This window comes from Tachypleus tridentatus, chromosome 7 (genome assembly GCF_004210375.1).
Source record: "Tachypleus tridentatus isolate NWPU-2018 chromosome 7, ASM421037v1, whole genome shotgun sequence".
NCBI lineage: Eukaryota > Metazoa > Arthropoda > Merostomata > Xiphosura > Limulidae > Tachypleus > Tachypleus tridentatus.
Genome location: NC_134831.1, coordinates 151,823,067 through 151,845,013, shown reverse-complemented (window position 1 = coordinate 151,845,013; position 21,947 = coordinate 151,823,067). Strand labels below are relative to the sequence as shown.

Here is a 21,947-nt window from a genome sequence, read left to right as displayed (position 1 = left end):
AGTATCACTGTTAACTATTCAGAAATTTCAGAAGTGTTTTGTAAAAATACCTGTTACAAACATTATGATAAAATTGGTACTTGTGTGAATTGTATTTTTGTTAACATATTATCAAAAATTAATTAATTATTAATTACAAAAAATTGTATTCTCAGTTGCTGGCATTAAAGTGTCTGAACTGGAAGTAAAACAGATAAGAGAAAGTTAAATAATTGTGAATTACAGTTTTATTTTCCAGCATTAGGATATTTATACTTGTTCTGATGGTGTTTCACATGTTGTTTCTGATCCATCTCATCCATGTGTGTCATGTCAATTTGCTGTTTTGCTAGGTTTGGATGATTACAAGTTTAGAGTTAAGTGATGATTCAAATATTATTCTAATAAGTAAGCTATTTGCTGTCTTTGCATCTTTCTACCATTGTTATTAGCATTTACCTTAGAATTTTTGTATTATTTAGATTATTTTCCTCTGATTTACTTCCATCCAGTCAGTAATTAGCTTTCTTGTTTTTCTCCCTTTAGCCATCAACTACCCATCTACATCCAGAAATGTTTACATCTTCTACAACAACATAAACAAAGTTTCAGTCAATTTGTATGGTATCCTAACAAGTGATTCAAGTTTTTATGGGAGCATGAGTTCTTTTGCTGCACTCACAGCACTACATGATACTGTAAATAGTACAGTGACAGACAGCATTTATCATCAAACCCAACAGTGAGTGTTTGATAAGGTTGTCATTTAAATCAGTCTCTACTGTGGGATAACATATGATTAAAATATGGTGCATTTTTGTTACAAGTTCCACAGTTATTCTTAAAATCTGATTCAAGACATTCAGTATGTACTAAAAGTAGGTAAGCATTTGTAAAACAAATTTATTTGTAACTGAACTCTGAGCTTAAGCTGTTTTGTGTTTTTTCTTTAAAAAAAAAAATGTTGGAATGAAGGCTTGTTAATCTAAAAAAGACAGTAGAACTAATGTAATATCTTATTTGTTTATTATGATTTTTTAAATTATAAATATTCTATAGAAGATTAGGGTGGAACCATCTCTAATATTGTTTTTTGTGAAAATATTTTTCCTAAGTTATTGCTGTTTAAGTTTTTTACAATATGACTGATAATGTTTTTATTTGTAGTTTGGAAAAAAAAAAATGTTCTTTTCTAACTGGTACAATCTAAAATCCTAGTATTATCAAACAAAATATAAATTGTAATGAGAAAGATGGGAAATTGTTTGTTTAGGGCATAAGCCCTTGTTACTCAGTTGGCAAAGCATTGATGTGGAAACACCATTCTAAGCCTAACATCCCATGTTTAAATACTGGTAACGGCAGATTGCAATTATACAATATTTAGTGAGGATAAACTTTAGGTTGTTTTTCCAATGTAGTAGCACATATAGTAACGGTTTAAACTGTTTACCCAAGTTACAGAAGAAAGCTTAGCTACATTTTTCATCTTTTTTTTTTTTTTTCTTTACCTTTTCACACAAGTATTACATGCAAGAATTTTCTATTTCAGACATGCAAATATTCTCCAATCACCTCCAGTGAAGGAGACACAGAAGTTGCAGTACCTAAACCAAGAAGGAAATAAACGACCTACAACACCTCTTTTAGAGCATCCAAAAGAAATTAAATTATTTGAAACAGTTGTCAACACGTCATCAAGTAGGATGAACTTATAAATATTAGTTAATTTTGATACTAACATTTAGATTGTTTCACTAATATCTATTTTTCTTTCCATTATACAACTTGTGGAGCACAGTTTTTCATAATATAAAAATAAGATCACTCTAGTAACTACTTAAAACAGCACATCTCTGAATAGTAAAATATGTGCAATAATATGTTACATTCTATTTTAAGAATGAAACTTTAATACTAATTTTCATATTGGAGTAAACACTTAAGTGCAACACTGATGAACTAGAGAAACAAGATTTAAAGCACTATAATAAACTTGAGTTAAATTTCTTATTTTCAAATAAAACAGACTAGATACTTGAATATTCCTAACATTTTTGCATCATTGTTTAGCTGTTTAAAAAAGAGCTTCTATAAACAATAGAAGTCCAAAGTTTTCATCTGTCTAATGGCATATTATATTGCATGGTTTTCTTCAAGAAACGTGAGAAATGCATAAATTTTCATTTATATAAACAAGTAAATACACATGTACAATTTGCATATTGCACAGTGGTGCCATTTACAAAATTAATTTCTATAAATTAATTTTATGGCACAAGAACCTAAATTTCTATTCAGAATCATATTATTTTGCAGTTTCTAAGGATTCTTTTATGTTTGGTTCATTTTTTGACTTTAAGTATTTGTACATTATTCATCTTCTATTGCTGTGTAAGTCAGGTAAGTTGACACAGTATTGTGTTTTTATTTGTGTGTTTGGTTTTAACTTTTTACAACAAATTATTTTACATTTTAAAACATTGGCATCATCAACTGATTTTATTAAGTCCAAGCACAAGAACTATCAATCTAATATACTGTTACTAGTGTTGGATAATAGTGATTGCTGAACATATGATTACTGCACAAAGGATCTTACAAATGAGAAATGGTTCAGGAATTAAAAAAAAAAAAAGACAGAGAAAGACCATTGGAGACAAATACTCTCCATTTCTCATTTACCTGTATAATATCAGCATTTTCCAACCAAGATTAATAAAATCAAGCCAGCTCATGTTTTGCAATATTCAAATGTAGCTACCATTGCTCAAAATTCATCCACAGTGAAATACCATTCAAAGAAAAAGTAGCACTTAATGAAAAGCAATATTAACTAGCATATATGAAGCAGGGAGGAAGAGAGAAGTTTTGTTGTTGTTGTTTTTTTGAAATAGTTAAACACATGTTGGACAAGAATGACACAGAGAATTAATATTTTTAATACTATATAATAGGTATACTTTAATTAAAATTAAAGTTTCAAACTTCTTGTAATTAGGATGTTATTTTTGTTCATCTGATTGATTAGCCACAGCAGTTGGTAGATGGCTAAATGACAACCATTGTTTTCAAGTCAAAAAATGTATAAATAATAGTTGTAGGATTGTATGCAATCACAGGTTTGTAAAAATCCAGAAATTTTGCACTTTATCTAATTTCTTGTGTAATGTTTTATTGATTACACTTTATTAGGTATAAATTCAGTGTGTCTAGTATAAAATCAGGAATAGCTAAATTGAAAGAATAAAAAGTTATATGAATACTTGCCTATGGGTAGTATTATAAGTGCTATTTACCAACCATCTAAAGTTATGAACAATATTGTGTTCAAAATATAGTTTTCAAGATTTCCACTTCACTCTCCCATTTATTAATTTATTTTATGGAAAGGTAAGTTGAAGATTTTTAATAGTGTGCTGTTGAAGAAAATTTTAGACAAAGTGATTGGATTTTAGGATATTTTCTAATGTAATATTATGAAGTGTCTGCTGTATTTGTAACACCTTAAGAGATTATTTTTTTTCTATCAGGTTACTCGTTTGAATTAAAGAGTCAGTGTAACAAAAAGGTGAAGTGGAGATTGTGCCCTGTTGCAGTACCTGTTATTGAGGTGAGTAGCTCTGATGAAAAAGAAATTAACTTCATGCCTCTGAGTGAGGCTCACCAATTGCTAAAGAACAAAATTGTTTCATGGATTTAAAGTATTCATAGAAAATAAGTTTGTGTTCATTTTTCTTCAAATTTTGTTAATACTTCAGAGTTGAAACTTTCTCCATAAAAGTTTTATACATCTAATTTTATACATACCAAAACTTATGGGTTTTTTTGGTGTGTTTTTTTATATTGTTTTTGGGTTAATTTTAGCATGCTTTGGATAAAAATATTAAAATTTCTGAGTATTATCTTAGCATAATATGGCACAGAAAAGAAGGAACATTGATGGGTATGAGAAAAACAGTGCCAGTCTGAATCTTTTATCTTTTGTACAACTGAATTGTTCTTGCTTTAGTTAGCCATTATAGTGTTACAAAACGTTTTCATGTGTAAGAACTTTTGGAAGTCACTGGTTAATATTCTAGACCATTCTTTAACTGTGTAAATCAGTATCGTTTCCAGTGTAGTATTTTCAAGTAAAATTGAGTTAATTTTAGAGAAATTAGATAGGTCCACTTAATAACAAGAGGTTCAACAAGATGTGTATTGCAAAGAAGCATTGAATTTCTGGGAAACTCAGTTTATGGTAATGAAATGAAAGAGATCAGATACAATGTAAAATTGTAAAAGAAATATAAATAATCTGTATTTATTGACAAACTCTGTGTGTACTTGCTTTAGGTATGTGGAATGGTCAGTTGTAATTGATTAAGTATCTTTGATAAGGCCGAGATCATCTAACAGATGGGTTTAAAATCAATGTCCCTTATAACATTGACATTGGGTTCACTGAGAACACTTCATGCTACTCATGTGACTGGTTATTCAAACTTAAACATAGGTAAGGCCCAGAAATATCATCTAAACTACCATTTAAGGGTAGTGTTTTATACATCCATGTACAATGTGTAGTATTATAGTATTACAGCCATACCCTTAGAGAGCAAGATAGATACGTCCTTGATAGAATGGCAATCATTAAGGCAGCTAGAACATCAACTCAACTTTCATGGTCATTTGTTATGTGAACCCCACACACAGAAACAACTGAAATGTTTGGTATATTTATATTCCACATTGGTTTAGTGGAAGCTGCCATAGAAATTGGATCAAAATGATAAAAGCCTAAGCTGATAGTGTATTTCCAGAATAAAATATGACTGATCACTTTCAGTCCTGGTAATATTATTTGACCATATTGAGATTTGTTTCATCAGTGCAAGGCTGCTGCTCATTATATGTTTATATTAAATGTAATTGACTTAAGTAATTATTTGTTTGCATTGCCAAAGAAAAAATCATTTATATAAATGAATATGATAGTTAAAATTTGTTAGTAATTCTTCTAATTAACAACTTCAAGGTAGTAGGCTCCTTTTATAAATTTTTAAAATGTAAAAAAGTTGTTATTACACAACATTAATTACAAACATGTTGAAAAACTTCATATGGTATTTTTTTAAATCTAAACAAAACAAAATTGTATAATAAAACTTAATTGAAATTACAACAAAGATATGCGTGTTTTTGTTTCTTTTTAAAGAAAATATTTCCAGAGAAAGATTTTCAATTTACAAGTTGGGAATGCATGTAAATATCACATGAAAGAAGGATATTTTATTTTACAAAAGTTATTTAATTTATAGTTGGTGCATCTATAGTTCCAAGTGATTTCATGTTGTAGTTCATTTGTTTTTTTTATTCAATGAAACAAACTAAAAAAGAGATGTGTGAAGGATCACCAAACACAGGTGTTTTAGGGTTAAAATAGCTGCATTAGTTATTGTGTGAATTCATGGCATAAGGAATTTGTTTTTAGAAAATATAATATCAAACTGATCTCAGGAAATAATTTAAGAGAAAAATATACATCATAGTTTATGTAAGATTAAATGGTGCATGCACATTTGTGTGTGTGTGGCTATCATTCAAATAAAGTAAATCTTTGTCAGATTTTTGCTAATCTGAAGAACTGTTGATTAGACTAAAGGTTCCTCATTAGACTGGTGATTTTCAGTATGTTTGATGTAGGAGTTTTCTAATTTGTTTAGTGTAATTCACAAACTGGTTTTAATCTCAGAATATTTTAGTCATACAGAACTAAATACAAAGCATTCAAATGTAAGTTAATTAAAAATATTTCTAATATTCTAAAATTTTTTACAATGCAATTAACATGCATCACAGGATTTATCTGGAGAGAAAACTGTAAACCAGGTACAACCATTGCCATCTTCTGTCTTTTGTGTGACACCTGACAGTGGTGAAATTGAGCCTTATCAATTTGTGAGTGTCAAACTTGTGTTTAGTCCAGCAGAGGCTGGATTATACAAACAACTTTGGGAGATCATTATGGAGACCATGGATCAAGCAAGACAGAGTGAACACTTGAAAATGGAAGGAAAGGTTTGGCATTTTAAAAGTATAGCAGATATGTGTTCATGCACAAATATTCATAGATATCCTTATACTATGATACATGTGTGTGGCCTTCTAGTTTTTAACAAATTTTGCAAAGTCTTGATTGTTTCACAGGTTCCCAAAGAAAACAATTAAGCTGTTTTCTGTAAAGTTTGAGATGTGTGATAATTTTTCCTAAACATTCAACATTTGTATTTCTCTGTTAATATCAAATAATTTTAATTTTCTTAAGTTTTGTTTTTCTTCAACAATGTGAATACAAAAAATCAATTTACAACTACGGTTGTGTTCATACTTATAACATTGATATCTACATGACTTCAGTTAACGTTTAGAATTGCTCTCTTCCTTAACAATAATAAAACCTTCATAATGCTGTACTTTAAAGAAAATTGACTGTTATTTTTAGTACTTAGCCACAGGAATAAATTTTGTGGAACAGTAGAATCTATCCTAAAGTTAAATTTTACCTAAATATCAGTTACATTATTGATCACATATGTCTGTTGACTGTCCCTATTTACAGCATATTTTCTAGTATTTTTGGTATAGAAATGTAAAATCCTAAAATATCTGTAATTACAATTTTTATTTTATTCTTGGTTTTATTACAACAGTAATTAATTGTTGTTTTTTTTAAATCAATTATCTGGTATTTTAAGGTGGTTTTAGTTTAAAGACTTGCAATTATTGTAACAAGGTAAGTCTAATTCAGCTGATTACATCTGCTAAATTTTTATGTGTATTAACTGAATTACTTTGCAGGGCATTGATAATCCACAATCCATAGTAGTACATAACAAGTTGACCAGCCATTCCTCACTTTACATTCCAAAGTCTAATCATATGGATATATCATCACATGATGTATATTTATCCAAGCCTTCTAATAGGTATGTTGAACATTTTTATTGGGACAAACATAAATAAATATAGCTTTAAGTTCATAATAACTAGAAAATAAAATGAAAGCTCACCCATATACGTTACAGATTTTTTATAAGAACTTCTGTGTATTTAACTTGTTTTTATGAAATATTAGATAAAAACAGCAATAAATTGTTATTTTATATTGATGAAGTCTTAAATGCAAGATTACAACTCTTATTTGAAGACTGTTGTATGTTTGAGGATATTTTGTGATAATATTGTACACTAAGACTTTTAGCTGAAATTAAACATGGTGTTTTGTTTAAACAGAAGTGCTAGTGCTGGAGATTCTATTGAGGAAAATTCAAGACAACCAGTGTTTCCAGTAACCAGTAAAATTAACTTTCCAGTAACACAAATTGGAGGAAGTGCTACTGTTAAACTTATGCTGAAAAATGTATCTACAGAAAATCACAAAGTAAGATATCTTTAAGATAGAAAATGTGTTTATATTAGTAATTAATACTCTGAAATAACTGAGACACCTTGTGATGGTGTTATACATTGAAAAAGAAATAACAAGCATCACATATTTCAGATTAAAAACATTTTCATCTGTTGTTTAACTCTGTTTTCAAAGTAAGAACATTACCTCTATAAATATTTTTTTAAAAGATGGATATCATATGGAGTTCTGATACACACTTAGAAATGCTTCAAATAACAGTGTAAACAAAACTTACTTTCAAGATTTTTAATAAATATTTAAATCTTATAGTGCAAATGCTATGCTTGTTTTTGATATAAATAAATTTTATCTTCCAGCTCTCTGTTGTTATTCCAATACCTCCATTTCTAGTCAAGCATAATGAACTCACAATTAAGTAAGTTTTCTACATTTTGTATGTTTCAAACAATAAGTTTCAGTTTTATTTCTTAGTATTAGAAATTTTTATTATAAGTTTTATGAATTTAAGTATTAAAGTATACATACATACATAATGCTACTTATGTTGTAATTAAACTAGTTTGTGCTTTTTTTTTCTTGTAATAAATTTAAAATAGCATGGAAATTGAAATAAATCCACTGATCATTTTTAACACACTTTAGTAGTATAAAAGAATTGTGTATCTATCTAACAAAGGAGAGGTCATGTTTTAGTCATTTGGCTTTAATGTTTCAAATTAATGAACTTGCAAATAAGTTGTTTTTATCACTTAAAGGTATTTCTCTGGTTATTTTACATAAAATTAAAAGTTAAAACATTCAGTTAAAAAAAAAAAATAGTTGCTTGGTGTCTGCTGTGCATTTAACTGACTTTATAGAATATCAGCTTTTCTTTTCTTTTTTTACCAATGTTAGAATCACTGATAAATAAATAAAATTGAAACATCACATGTAAGAGAACTTTTTTATACTTTAAATCAAAGTGAAACAAATCTAAATGTGTAAATGTAATGTTTGATTTTTTATTTTTTTAAACAGGAACAGACATTACATTAGCCTTCCAGTTCAGTTTAAACCAACCAAACAGGGTAAATACCAGAGTGTGTTAGTCCTTCACACAGACATGGGGTATGATATCAGTGTTCAGATCTCTGGAGAGGCATCATGACCAAAATATTTTAATATTTGTGTTCTAGCTTATCTATAAAGGCCACATGTATTGTATTTAAGGTACTATTGTGAGATATAAGGGGTACAGAGAGTGATTAATTCAGTTTGATGGGTATGTTTTGTGAATCTCTAATTAAAGAGGACTTTCATGTATGTATAAAAATGTATTTTAATATGTATTGGTGATTGGTAATTTTTATTCACACTAAAGTCAAATAAAGCTTATTTTCTTATATCTTACGAAAGTTATTTTCTAAGATAGGTTTTAGAATTATGAAAAACTGACCTGTGCATATTGTTTATTTAAAACATGTTTAACAACAAATATTTAAACAAAATAATTGATAAAACCTAAAGTTACAAGTATGGAAATCCACTCAATTTATGTTTATTGTATTGTGTTTTAACAAATTTTACAAACTGTTATTTTCATTACTTTCAAAAAATAATTTTATCTTGATTAATTATGTAAAATTTGGTTATTTATATTGAATAGTGACATAAATAAAAACTTATGACTGATTGATTGATTGATCTAGAAGTTTTAAACTTTGGTTTATATTCAAAGAACAAACTTTCTGAAGATACAAAAACTGAACCTATATTAGTGAGAATATTTATTTAGCAGCATCATTGTGTTAAAAAATGATACAAAATTGTATGGATTACTAAGGTAATAAAAATATTACTTTTTACCTTTTCTTGTTAGCTAAACACCTCATTCTAGTTTATTGTAGTAATTATGAAGCTTATTTCTTAAGTGTTATATAGCTTAAGAACTTAAAGCATACTGCTAAAATGCTGTTCTGTATAATGAGAAATTAAACTTATGGAATAGGTTATAATGTTCTGTTTTTATTATTGAAACAGTCTGTTAACTTTCTTTACTGCTATTACCATTTATTTTTATGATACATCAAGCTTGTAGAATAAAATGAGTTTTCCAAAGAGAACTTGAAATACAAAACTATTTTGTGATAAACGCTGAAAGTTAGATCAGTTTGACTCTTTGTTTTGGATAAATTAGGTTCTTAAACTCAAATGATTTCAGTAGAAATATATACATTTTGTAAAAAAGGATTTTATGATAATCATTATATTTATGTGTACATGAGATGAAAATGTGTTTTAAATGTAAACTTGTGTGTGTCAAAAAAAAAAAAGGCAAATAAAGGTGTGTTGTGTCCAGAGAAAACTTTTAAGTCTTATTTCCTAAAGAATAGCAGCTTGTTCATTCATTAGAGATAAATTCACGTATGTTGCCCCTTGGGTTACCACAGTTGTATCCAGAACGTAAACAATGAATTTTTTCATCAAAAGTCACAAGGCTGATTCAGTTACTTTAGAACCCAATTTACAAGACAAATTATTTTACTCTCTGTTACAATACGAGCTGTGAAACTCATTTTATAAATCACTTGTTACAACTAAATTGGCAATTATGCAGTCTAACTTCACTTCTTTCACTTTTACTTTCACTAACTGAATGCTTATTGTATCAGCACATATGTGTAACATGTAACTGAGAAATCTAGAAATACTTAGCCCTGTAGTAACAACAACAACAATACACATAACAAGAAAAATTAGCTTTGAGAATGATGTCAACAATATTACAGAACCGTAGTTCAGTAATTAAACTACATGCACAACATACGACTCGTACAGAGTTATGTAACAGAACTTGTCATAAATATTGCTTTTAAAATAATAAACTTTAACACATTTTGAAAACTGAATATCCATTAAATGGTTGAGTTACTAAATAATAACTGAACAGTCTTGTATATCCAATACTTGGTGAGAACTTTAGATGCATTAACCTCAAACAAGAAGGTTTTTTTGGGTATTTTTTTTTATTAAATTGAAATATAAAATGTATGAAAAGACAACTCATTACAGTGTCAGTAAGTAAGAAGAGATTTGAGGACCTATGATTTACAAAGCTCATTACTCTGAGTATTATCAACTTACACAATCAGTTGATTGATTCACCACCATCTAATTAAACTACAAAATTCTATCACAAATGGAAGGACAATTGTTAATACTAAATATTCCATGGAAAGCCAAATGGAACCAAGGGTCTCTGGCTAACAAGGCTTTTTCATATAAAATTGAGTTTTACTGACTGTTTTTTTTTTTTTGATTTGAATAGAATTTGAAAACTGCTTGATCTCTGACAGATTTCATGTAATTTGGTTGGATGATAGTAAATCAATCTGTTAATTGATTTATCATAGTGTAATATTGTGATTATACCCAAAGTAAGGAGTTTGATAACTGAACATTGATGGGAATGATTGTAATCTTTGTTATTAAAGCAATGGCTTTGCTAACCAGCAGTCCTAGTTTCAAGTCCTGATTTCAGAGGCTTCTCACTTATCAGTGATATAACTTAGTACAAGTACCTATGATTCATATAAAACTTCCTCCAAACATTCTGGGATCAGAATGTACAGTAAAGAAATAAATATAGTTCAATCTCTCATGCTTCTGCTTGCATGTTTGTTTGACACTGGAATTATCTGTTAATCATTCTCCATACTACTTTCTTATAACATTAAACCACAGGTGCAATTTAATGTTGGTAGGTACTTTATGTGCTTATTCAACTGCAAATACAGAATCCAGTCATAAACCTTAACTCAGTCCACATACCATTAGTACACTTGATCATATATTATTGAGTAAACATACAGGGCAGGAATTTGAGTACTTTGCAAGGATTTCTAACATTTGCAACAGTGAGGATGCTAAGACAGAACATTTGTTAGAAGAAACTTCATGCTTTCTGAAAAATATTTATAGTAAAGGTTAGCAGTTGAAAGTTGTATGATCTTTAAACTCTCGTATACAAGTGGGTTTTCTCAGTCTAGTATTGGAAAAGCATGTATGTGTTATATATATAACAAATGAAGAAAATAAAAATTCGAAAGTGGTAGTCAACATCTGGAGATAAATCACCTACAAATCTTTATTTTTGTATCCTTGAGTGTTTTAGCAAGAACTCTTACAAACCTGTTGGTTAATGATAAAATACTGCAAAACGTTCTGAATGATTTAGAGTGGTAAGAGTTGAAGTGTTTACTTACCGGTAAGTCCCATACCAGTAATGGATGGAAAGAAATGGATCATGTCTCATTGTGTATAAATGATAGTTAATCAATTACTTTATATACCTACAACTACAGAAATGTCATTCACGTCTTGATTTGTGTAGTTGTAGGTATATAAAGTAATTGATTAACTATCATTTATACACAATGAGACATGATCCATTTCTTTCTTTGTCTGGAATTTATTGGCCACAAAGCTATATGCACCGATCCATTTCTTATTGCTAATACACTCATACTGACATGAGATATACGTGATTCTTACCAAGAGAAAATAGGTTTGTTGTTTGTGAGAAATAATTTCATAATTTGATTATTTTTTTAAAACTTGGTATGGGTAAGATATTTGAGGTCAGTTTTTAAACTTTAAAATCAATAGTGAGGTTAGAACAATGAAAGGTCTCTAAAAAAGATTCTAAATTGTTTTTCCACTTTTTATATGGGATAACTGAGATTATATTGAGCAATGTTAAAAGCTCTTTATAATGTTAATGTGATAATCATATTTAGTAATACGTTTCAAATACTATAGTATAAATAAATATTTTGTGTTTAACATACAGGAATATCTAAGTTAGGGTGTATAAGGTTACTGCTACAATAGTTTAAGTATATATAATATACATAATACGTTTGTTTATATCTTTTTATTTTAAAGCTGAGCGCAAAACTATGAATTTTGAAGTTCGGTGATTCATGCCTCTCTACCGCTAAAAAGATATATTAATAATCGCACTTTGGGGTCGTGTGTGTACTTTAAAAATAACAATTAAATTCAACTATTCGATTAGAGTTAGTACGGCCTGCGTTGACTAGCTGTTTTCCATCCAATCTATAATTTCTGCTCGTCACGAGTATCGAAACCCGATTTCCAGCGTTGTAAGTCTGGAGACATGCCACTGTGTCAGTTCAGGGTGACCTTTATTTTAATAAGGACAGCGAGAAAAGTAAAACTTTAATATCAATTTCACAAAATGAACTGGATAGGGTTATTATTCTGATTCAAAACATGATAAAATAAAATTAAATCAAATAAATAGGTAAAAAGAAATTATCTACATCTATCGTAATGCAATTTTGATGACTGAAATATTAACTTAAGCAATTAATTAATAAGAAAAGCATAACTACAGATAATGTGTAGATACAGCCTTTGCTTTTCTAACTGTCTCTACATTTCTAATATTCCACCAATAAAATGTTTTTTCTTTTGCTTTCAAACTGATATCCCTAAGTTAAACGTAATTTTTTTCTAAAGAAATGTTGTATAGGAACGAAATTACTTTAAATTTTTAAGCTAATCATCTCGTAATATATTTCTGGTGTAAACAGTTATCGGGGGAATTCGTGATTGGCTGATTTACTACTACGTAAGGTTACGTTATCAGTCCGAGGTTAGGAAATTTTATCTCTCATCTCTCAATGAAGACGCCTATGAAGAATGCACCATCTGTTGGTAATTGTCGTTTTTTATTTCTCACGTAAGACCGGCTGTTTTTGGTATTTTGTAATAAATTTCTTTTCAAAATTAGCTTATCAGCGGTAAATTTACGAACTTACAACGCTAATATCCGGGACTTGATTCCCTGAATAAGACCTAGCAGATATTAATATTTATTATGTTATAACAGTTGTTTTGTTGGCTCATGAAAGCGAAAAAAACAGATGAATAAAAACTATAGAAACACTATTTGGGAGCATTATAATGATACCATCAATCCCACTATTCGTTGGTAAAGTAGTAGTCCAAGAATTGGCGGTGGGTGGTGATGACTAGCTGCCTTCCCTATAGTCTTACACTGCTAAATTAGGGACGGCTAGCGCAGATAACCCTCGTGTTGCTTTGCGCTAAATTCCAAACAAAAGAATTAAAATTATACTAATTTAGTATAAAACCTTGTAATTTTTGCGCTTGAAGCAGCTTTTCGCCAGTTCCTGACTTTTCCTGGTTAACAGGAATGTGGAGACACACTGGATGTTTCTACCAGTATTGTGGACTTTCACAGCATATTTCATCTACCTATATATATCTCACCCCTTTTGTCAGAGATGACTCAAACCATACCTCACAATGTTCGGGTTAGTTAACAAATATTTAAGATTCTTATAAAGACCTCATTCACTCAATAGTGATATACCAAGACTGATCACCACCATCATTATGGAAATTAAAAATAAGACTGGTTTAAATATAAATTTTAGCTTAATGTTTAACTAATTTATCCTGAGCTTAAGCATAATATAGACCAGAATACTGTATTCTTTCTTGGGCTAAATGTTTTAAATCAGCTTTGCATGTAACTTACAAATATATCGACATTTTGCTTCATCATATAATTAAAATGTTATATGTTTTTGTCTGCTCTCAAACTCTATTGTTTAGTTCCTTTTCTTGATTTTATGAAAATAAAGGTAAATATAATTCCATAACATGTGTTGTACTAATACTGTTATCAGAGCAGTTGCCCTTTTTACCCTTATGACATAAGTGTAGCTAAGAATACGACAGACTGGGGATTTAATTTTGGTGGTGTGACATATTAGTAGTTTTTCCAGGTTTATAATTTTGACATGTATGTTTTTCTTTGCTGCTCTTAGTATTCTTGCAGAACCTAAATTTGAAATTCAAAAGCTTCACAGAGGCCTTTTTTGTCAGATGGGCAAGAGGAGGAAAAGTTGGTCACTTAAAAAAAATCATGATTTAGAATAAACTTTATCTTTGACATTAATTTTTCACTGCAAAGAGCATACATTTTTGTGCTTGGTTTGAGTTTATGTTATTGGAACAGCACCATTAAATCTCCTCTACAGCTGAACCAGTAACATCCTAAATGTGAGCTTTAAACGATAGAAGACACAGATGACCGAAGTTCACTTTGTAATTTGTAGTCTGAAAGCCTAGATATCTAGTGAAGAGTTCTTATAGACTTAATGCCAACCAATGGAAACGTCCCTCACTACTAGCCATCATCTATGGTATAGAATAAACTGAATATCTGCTGGAAAATGAAGTCCACTACATAAAACTACCTCACTATCAGGGTAAATAAAAACCATTGCTTGAAAGAGATTAAAATCCATGGCTCACTCAGAAGCTGTTTAAGTTGCCGTGATTATTTAATGATATTCTGTCATACACTAAAACAACAATTTTAGAACAAGCGTTTATGATGTAACGCCAGTACTGCAAAGTCACATATGAATATGATCTGTGTTGCATTATGAACATGAACAAAAAACACAAATATGAGATAATAAAGAAATAATTTTTGTTAGATGTTAAAATATTAATATGTGAGTAATTATCATCTTGTGCCACATTAAGTGAAGAAACCCTTTATATCTTTACTAATATTAGTAAAATAATATGATTGGTTCTTAGAAATAAAATACGTATCAGTTTGTGAATTTTTCACTGATAACATAGTTTACACTAGAGTAAGAGAGAACACGATGCTTTCTCATAACGTGTTGAAATCATTTTGGTAGAACTGAAATATTTAGAATCAAACGAAACCGTTTAAAGAAAGTGAAATTATTGATAGTAACTTACGTGCCATACAAAGAGAAAGTATGACATAACCTATATTTTCATTGTTTCAAGGTAATGTGCTCAAGCTCGAGTTCATATTTCATAAGTTTGATGAATATTTTCTTGACATTTGTTATTTGTGCATTTCTCAATTTTGAAACATTTTACTGAAGACTGTAACTGTTTGGCACTAATCTTGAGAGTAACACCAATGTGAGATTGTTTCTACTTCTTTAAACTTGTATTACTCTTGTATACAGTGGCGTAACTAGTGGGGGGTGCATCTGTCCCCAGGCGCAGCATCAGGGGTGGGGGCGCCAAACTGATGTTACATAACTAGAAATGAATTTCAGAATGAAATGTTTTCCCCTCTTAACCAATTAATGCCCAGTGTCCCATATATGGGAGTTGCAACATCATGTGTTCCCACAACTTAGTAGTGATTTGGTTACGTTATATCATAACGCTGTCTAAACGTTGCGAAAACGTTAGATTACAACGTCACTTCCTGACGAATAATGGACGCTGCTATGTAACGTTGCCACAACGTCGTAACTGGTCACATTTTTCTATTAAGTTGTCTAAACTTTATGAAAACGTCAAAATGCAGTCACTTCATAACGAATAATTAACGTTGTTATGTAACATTGTGTAAACGTTGTGAAATGTAACATTATATGCTGTAAATCAATAATCAGAATGCACATTACACGGATACTTCACCGAACAAAGCTGGTAAATTGTCTATTACCTGATCCAGTTTTCGGAATATTACCATGGCCTCAGCGCCCTGTCCTTCGGGAGTAACCGAACGGCTATAACAGATAATTGTAATGGGAGTTTAAATGACTTTACTAGACCCCCGCAAGTCTGATGAAGCTGGATACGAAGCCGAGGAAATCTGACTGAAGTATCTAAGCGAAGCCAAGAAAACCTAACACTGGACTAGAATAGCAGATACGAGTCCGGACCTTTCGCGCCTTTTCGGCATTGATCTTAAAATTGATCGCGGGTGAGCGCGCAACGGCTGATTTGGAATCCGACTTACCAAGAGACCAGATCGCGTCCGAGGTGGTGGATGAGTGGCGCTCGTTTGGAATAATTTTTATCAGAAATTCGTGGATAGGTGCATCTCAGGTGCGTAGCTATTTTTGTGACAAGAATGATTTAGATGAGAGCAAAATTGTTCAAGCAAGGCCTTTTTCAGATTTTATGATAAGATTTTTGGATGCACCGTTATGTGCCCAAGGTGAAAATTATTGCTATTAAATCTATAATTCTTTTATTCGTTCCAATGTTCATGTATCGGTCATATCATTTCAAAAATACTCATAACAACTTCGCTGTTAAGGATAAATGTAATGGGGATTTGGTTTCAAATAGGTTTAATCTTTCCTGTTTCTCTCACATTCTCCTGATCTCCTTTATCTATCAACTATTGATCATTCGTTTAATCTACCCACGCTGTTCGCCCTAGCTTTTACCCCTAGCGCCCTAGCTAGCTTTTATCCCACCCAACTCTTTTGTCAATAACTATTCTATTACTTGTGGAATTAAAAGCAGAGAAATGTGTAACAGTACAGTGATGTGCCAGGAAACATGATTCTCTATAATGTAATATTATAATTTCTTATACAGCAGACAAGAAATTACGGAATCCTAATTTTAACAATGAGATATAAAATACTATATTTGCAGTTCTCAAAAAAGCTTCCCAGGATTTTATTCGTACGACAACGGTAAAGAAAATCCGAATGACTAAACGGTTCAGGCTTCTGGATCACATAACATTAAAGTAAGTAATTACTCGGCTTCCATAAAATTAGTCACACCTCAGGAGGGCCGTGAGTCCGACATGTTTATGTCTTGAGGTCCGGGGGTAGAGTTACGAGTTTCGAAATAGGAGAGGTGGGGGTTAGAGTGGGTGTGCGGGAAGTTATGGGTTTCTGGACTGACATGAATGGTTTCGGGGTTGGGGCGGGGGGTTCCAGAATTCAAATATCCAGGCACAGTGGGGGAGTGTTCCGCCCATAATGTTACTGTAAGAGGTCTATAGTCATATCGCAAAAGGATAAAATGTCACTGGTCATTTCCGGTTTCATTCTGAAATGTAATGTTCGTCTATTTGTAGGTTAATGTTTGGGAAAATTTTCAAATTATACTAGTTCAAATATTTACAATTTAAACAATAATTAAGTTTCAACATGATCAGTTATGAATTTTATATTTCTATTTTTTTTTAGATACTCAATAAAATGAAACAAGCACAACAGAGAAAATTAAGTGGGTTAGAAGGAAGAAAACGAAGGAGGACCCAAGATGAAGGATGTGCAAAGTCAAGCAAAATTCTGACAGCATTTTTGAAAAGAGGAGAAGATTCTGAATGATCAACATCAAAATCAATAGAGGATGTAACGAGACACACATCACATGACTCTACGAAAAGACTTGAACAAGAAGACTTAGGAGAGAAGTACAGCAGTGAAACCGATTCAAAACTGTCATATTTAGATAAAATGGAATACCAAGGTTCATCAAATTCTGAAGAAGATTTGGATGATGATTTACCTGATCCAATTCAACAAGACAAGCCAAAATGTACTAAAATTGTAGCTGATGTGATTTACCATCAAGACTTTGAATATATGAAGTTTGACAAGGCATCAGGAAAAGCAATCGAGTCAGATGCACTTCGCATAGAAATAGTGGAGAGAGGGTCGATTTATTTTCAGAACAGTGCTGGGCCTTTTGTACAAAAATAATAGATCAATGACTTCAGCATGGTTTACAAAACAATTTGGAAAAGGAGGTACAGTGAATCGATCTTGGTTGGTGTATTCCCCTGTGAAGGGGGCAGCATTTTGTTTTTCGTGTCTGCTTTTCCCACCGAAAGATGCAGTCAGAAACTGTTCTTCTCTGGAAACTGAAAATGGTTTAAATAGTTGGAAAAAAACAGAAAAAAATTACTGCACATGAGAATTCCCAAAGGTATCAGGATTCATTCACAACATGGAAGGAAATGGAAAGGAGGCTGATGAAAAAAAGAAGGTTTAATAGATGCACAGCTTCAAAATCAAATTGCTGCAGAGAAGGAAAAATGACGACAAGTACTTAAGAGGGAGTTATGCTGCATAAAATATTTAGCCGAACAAAATTTGGCCCTAAGAGGCCACAGAGAAAGTACCACTGAAACTGAAAAAGGGGAGAGTCACAGAAACGCTGAAGATTTTATAGAACTTTTGAAGCTAGTTGCAGAGTTCGATCCAGTCATGAAGGGCCACCTTTTGTATGTGCATCAAAATCCAGGATCAATTGTATTTCACCAGAAATACAGAATGAGTTCCTCCAGCTTTTAGCATCTACAGTTAGAGAAAAACTTGTGTGTGACATCCAGAGAGCCAAATACTATGGAATAATGTTTGATTCAACTCCTGATGCTGCTCACCAAGAACAAATGTTGGAGACCATTAGATATGTAGATATAAACTTTGAGAAAAACCTGTACTTGTGAAGGAGTCTTTCTTAGGATTCATTCAAGCCCATAAAAAAGATGCAGCAAGTATTGTAGACATAATATTGCAACAACTGGAGAAGGATAAATTACCTTCCGAAGACTGTCAATCACAGTGTTAGACAATGCATCTGTAATGTCTGGCCACAAATCAGGAGTGCAACAAAGACTTGTTGCACTCAACTTAAAGACTACATTTGTTAACTGTGATAACCACACACTTAATTTAGTTGGGGTTCATGCTGTTAGTCATGAGGTAGCAGGCGTGACATTTTTCAGTACTGTGCAAGCTATTTACGTTTATTTTTCGCAGTCAACTCTTTGATAAGAGAGACTAAAAACTGCTCTTGGTGTATCAGTGAAGTCAGAGTCAGAAACTCGTTGGAGTGCCAGATTAGAAGCTGTTAAACCGATTCATGATCAACTAGAACAATTGGTAGAACTACTAGAAAATATTGCGGATGATCAAGAGGAAATACAAGAAGATCAAATACAAGAAGTGATGCAGTTTAGTTGTTACATCGGATTCTAACATTTGAGGTTTTGGGTCTGTGCAGTTCTTGTGATGTCCAAGTTGAGAGACAGCAAAGGAAGAAGAAAAAATGCCCAGAGAAACAACAGAGGATGTAAAACTCACAGCAGAAAATGAAATGCTACGACTGATGAAAAGTATGATTGACATAATACACACAGAAATGGGAGACAGATTCATCAGCTTGAAGAAACTGGACTCTAGTTTTGGCTTTCATTTAGACAGAAAGGAACTGATGTCCACAACTCATGAGAATAGCTTGAAACAGAGATGCATTTTTATGGGAAGCTCTTATGATAAGACTAGAATGGCTTGGAGATGTTTAGTGAAATAATGGACTGCCGAATGCTACTCAAGACAAGGGCTGATGTTAAGCTTTCTACAGCATTGTGCAGTATGGGGATGATGTATTTCCAAATTTGAGAGTTGGTTTGCAGATCTTACTGACTGTTGTAACATCTATTGCCAGTTGTGAAAGGTCCTTTAGTAAGTTAAAACTTATCCTGTCTTACCTGAGATCATCCATGGGACAGGAAAGATTATCAGCCTTGGCTTTCCTGAGTGTAGAGCGAGAGGTTACCGACAGCAAAATTTTGAGGAACTAATCGATAAATTTGCAGCAGCAAAGGCAAGAAAGATTTCTCTTTGAAGTTACATAATTACATTCAAAGCATTATATCAAACTATTTCTGTTACTTTATGTTAACTTTTCAGGTTACTATATCCAAAGTAATGTTTCAAGTTTTCGCAATGTTATATTTGACTATTATTTTAGTATAAAAATTCTGCATTAATATTTTTATATGCATTCTTGTTTCTGATTCTGTCCTTCTCTGTTATTCAATTATATACTCTTCAAAAAAAGAAACGCAAAAGGGATATTTTTGTTATTTTAAAAAGAAATATATGTAATAACGTTACAAGCTCAGAGTATGTGATGTTACACGTGTTAAGGCACTGATTGTCAGACCAAAATGACAATAAAAGTTGTGCACATTGAAACGGAGGAAAACATCGGATTTTTCGCCAAAACGCATTCGTGTCCAATAAATTTGTTTGAGAGATCTGCATGTTCTGCAAGTGCAACATGTGCAAAATCCCTATAAAAGTGACGGGTTCTCGGTTTCCATAGCTCAGTGTTAAGCCACCGACACGCAATACAGTTACGCCAAGACTGACTGAAGCACAACGCAACAACGCCATTGGTCGCTTGGAAGCAGGCGAATCTCGATCAGATGTTGCCAGAGCTGTGAATGTTCACCCAAGCACCATCACAAGGCTATGGAATCGTCACCAACAACATGGATCCACTTTTGACCGTCCACGATCTTGCAGACCTCGTGTGACCACGCCCGCACAAGATCGCTACTCCGGTTACGTCACCTTCGGGATAGGACCACCACTGCGACGTCTACTGCCTCAATCATACCAGGGCTGCATAGGATTTCCGATCAGACCGTACGCAACCGTCGACGAGATTCTTAGGCCCCATGTGCAACCCATCATGGTGAACGTCAACGACGTTTTTCAACATGACAACGCCCGTCCTCACACAGCCCGACTCACCACTGTCTTCTTGAGACACCACAACATCAACGTTCTTCCCTGGCCCTCCAAATCACCAGATTTAAACCCCATCGAACATCTTTGGGACGAGTTGGACCGACGTCTACGACGGCGACAACCTCAACCACAGACTCTACCTCAGCTTGCAGCAGCTTTGCAGGCTGAGTGGACAGCCATTTCACAGGATGTGATTCGTCATCTCATCGCTTCCATGGGTAGGAGATGCCAAGCAGTTATTGATGCTCACGAAGGGCATACTCGTTATTGACGTTAAGTGACGTTAAACTACAACTAGTGAGCGTGGACTTCGCCTTTGCAGACTTTGGATGTTCAGCAGTGAATGTGCAAAGTTTTACACATGTCATACAGAACTACCCGGAATAAACTTGTTAACAATATGTCTCAAATTTTGCCTTTTGCGCTTCTTTTTTTGAAGAGTATGTTTTCAAAGTACCATTGTTGCTTCAATTATTTCACTTTTTCATCTCTTTCATACCCTAAAAATACGCCACGAAATGCAGGTTTTCATGTTCTAAAACTCAAATTTCTGGGAAAGCATGACGGACTCCCTTATGGCTTACATTTTGTCACGAGGGGGCGCGAAAACTGACTTTGTCCCCGGGCGCTGAAAACCCTAGCTATGCCTCTGCAAGTTGTATAAGAAACTTATTCGATTGTTAATAGATCTTATTGGTCAGGAGATGATTGCAAATGTGATTTAATTTATTTATGGGGAAGTGATGCATTAATAAAATTATTCCTTTCTCTTTGGAGTGGGGCTCTATCTTTAACAACTACAAAATGATATAACATTCAAATCTATTTAAGTGGTATCATTTTTAGCTTGAAGAATTCACTGTCACTAAGCAATGACAATATATGGAGCATAGAAAGTATGTTGGTTGCACTTAAGTTCCATATTAATTTGAAGTTACAGGTGCTTGGGAGACACTTTCTCAGACAATATGTGTTTATATGTATGACTATTGAAACAACCCCTGAACGAAAATATTGCTTAACAGTGATATCTAAAATTTGTATTCTCAAGACGGCTGATATGGGTATTAGAACTTTAATTAAAACGAGCTTCCGCCAAGATATTTCTAGAATGGAATAGCAATATCAAGGACAATAGACTCCTG

At 32.2% G+C, this 21,947-nt stretch overlaps 1 protein-coding gene across 3 annotated transcripts in view; it reads left to right on the top strand.

The window, feature by feature from the left end:
• The window catches only part of spd-2 (centrosome assembly protein spindle defective 2), a 109,793-nt gene extending 100,059 nt beyond the window's left edge, over positions 1-9,734 (top strand). For all 3 annotated transcript variants that reach the window (XM_076514799.1, XM_076514801.1, XM_076514798.1), the window contains exons 29-36: positions 526-721; positions 1,532-1,680; positions 3,513-3,592; positions 5,824-6,042; positions 6,823-6,950; positions 7,258-7,405; positions 7,753-7,811; positions 8,414-9,734. In XM_076514799.1, coding sequence (XP_076370914.1) covers positions 526-721; positions 1,532-1,680; positions 3,513-3,592; positions 5,824-6,042; positions 6,823-6,950; positions 7,258-7,405; positions 7,753-7,811; positions 8,414-8,543 — 1,109 coding nt within the window. In that variant the 3' untranslated portion in view covers positions 8,544-9,734. The remainder of the gene's footprint in view (positions 1-525; positions 722-1,531; positions 1,681-3,512; positions 3,593-5,823; positions 6,043-6,822; positions 6,951-7,257; positions 7,406-7,752; positions 7,812-8,413) is intronic.
• The last annotated feature ends 12,213 nt before the right edge of the window (positions 9,735-21,947 follow it).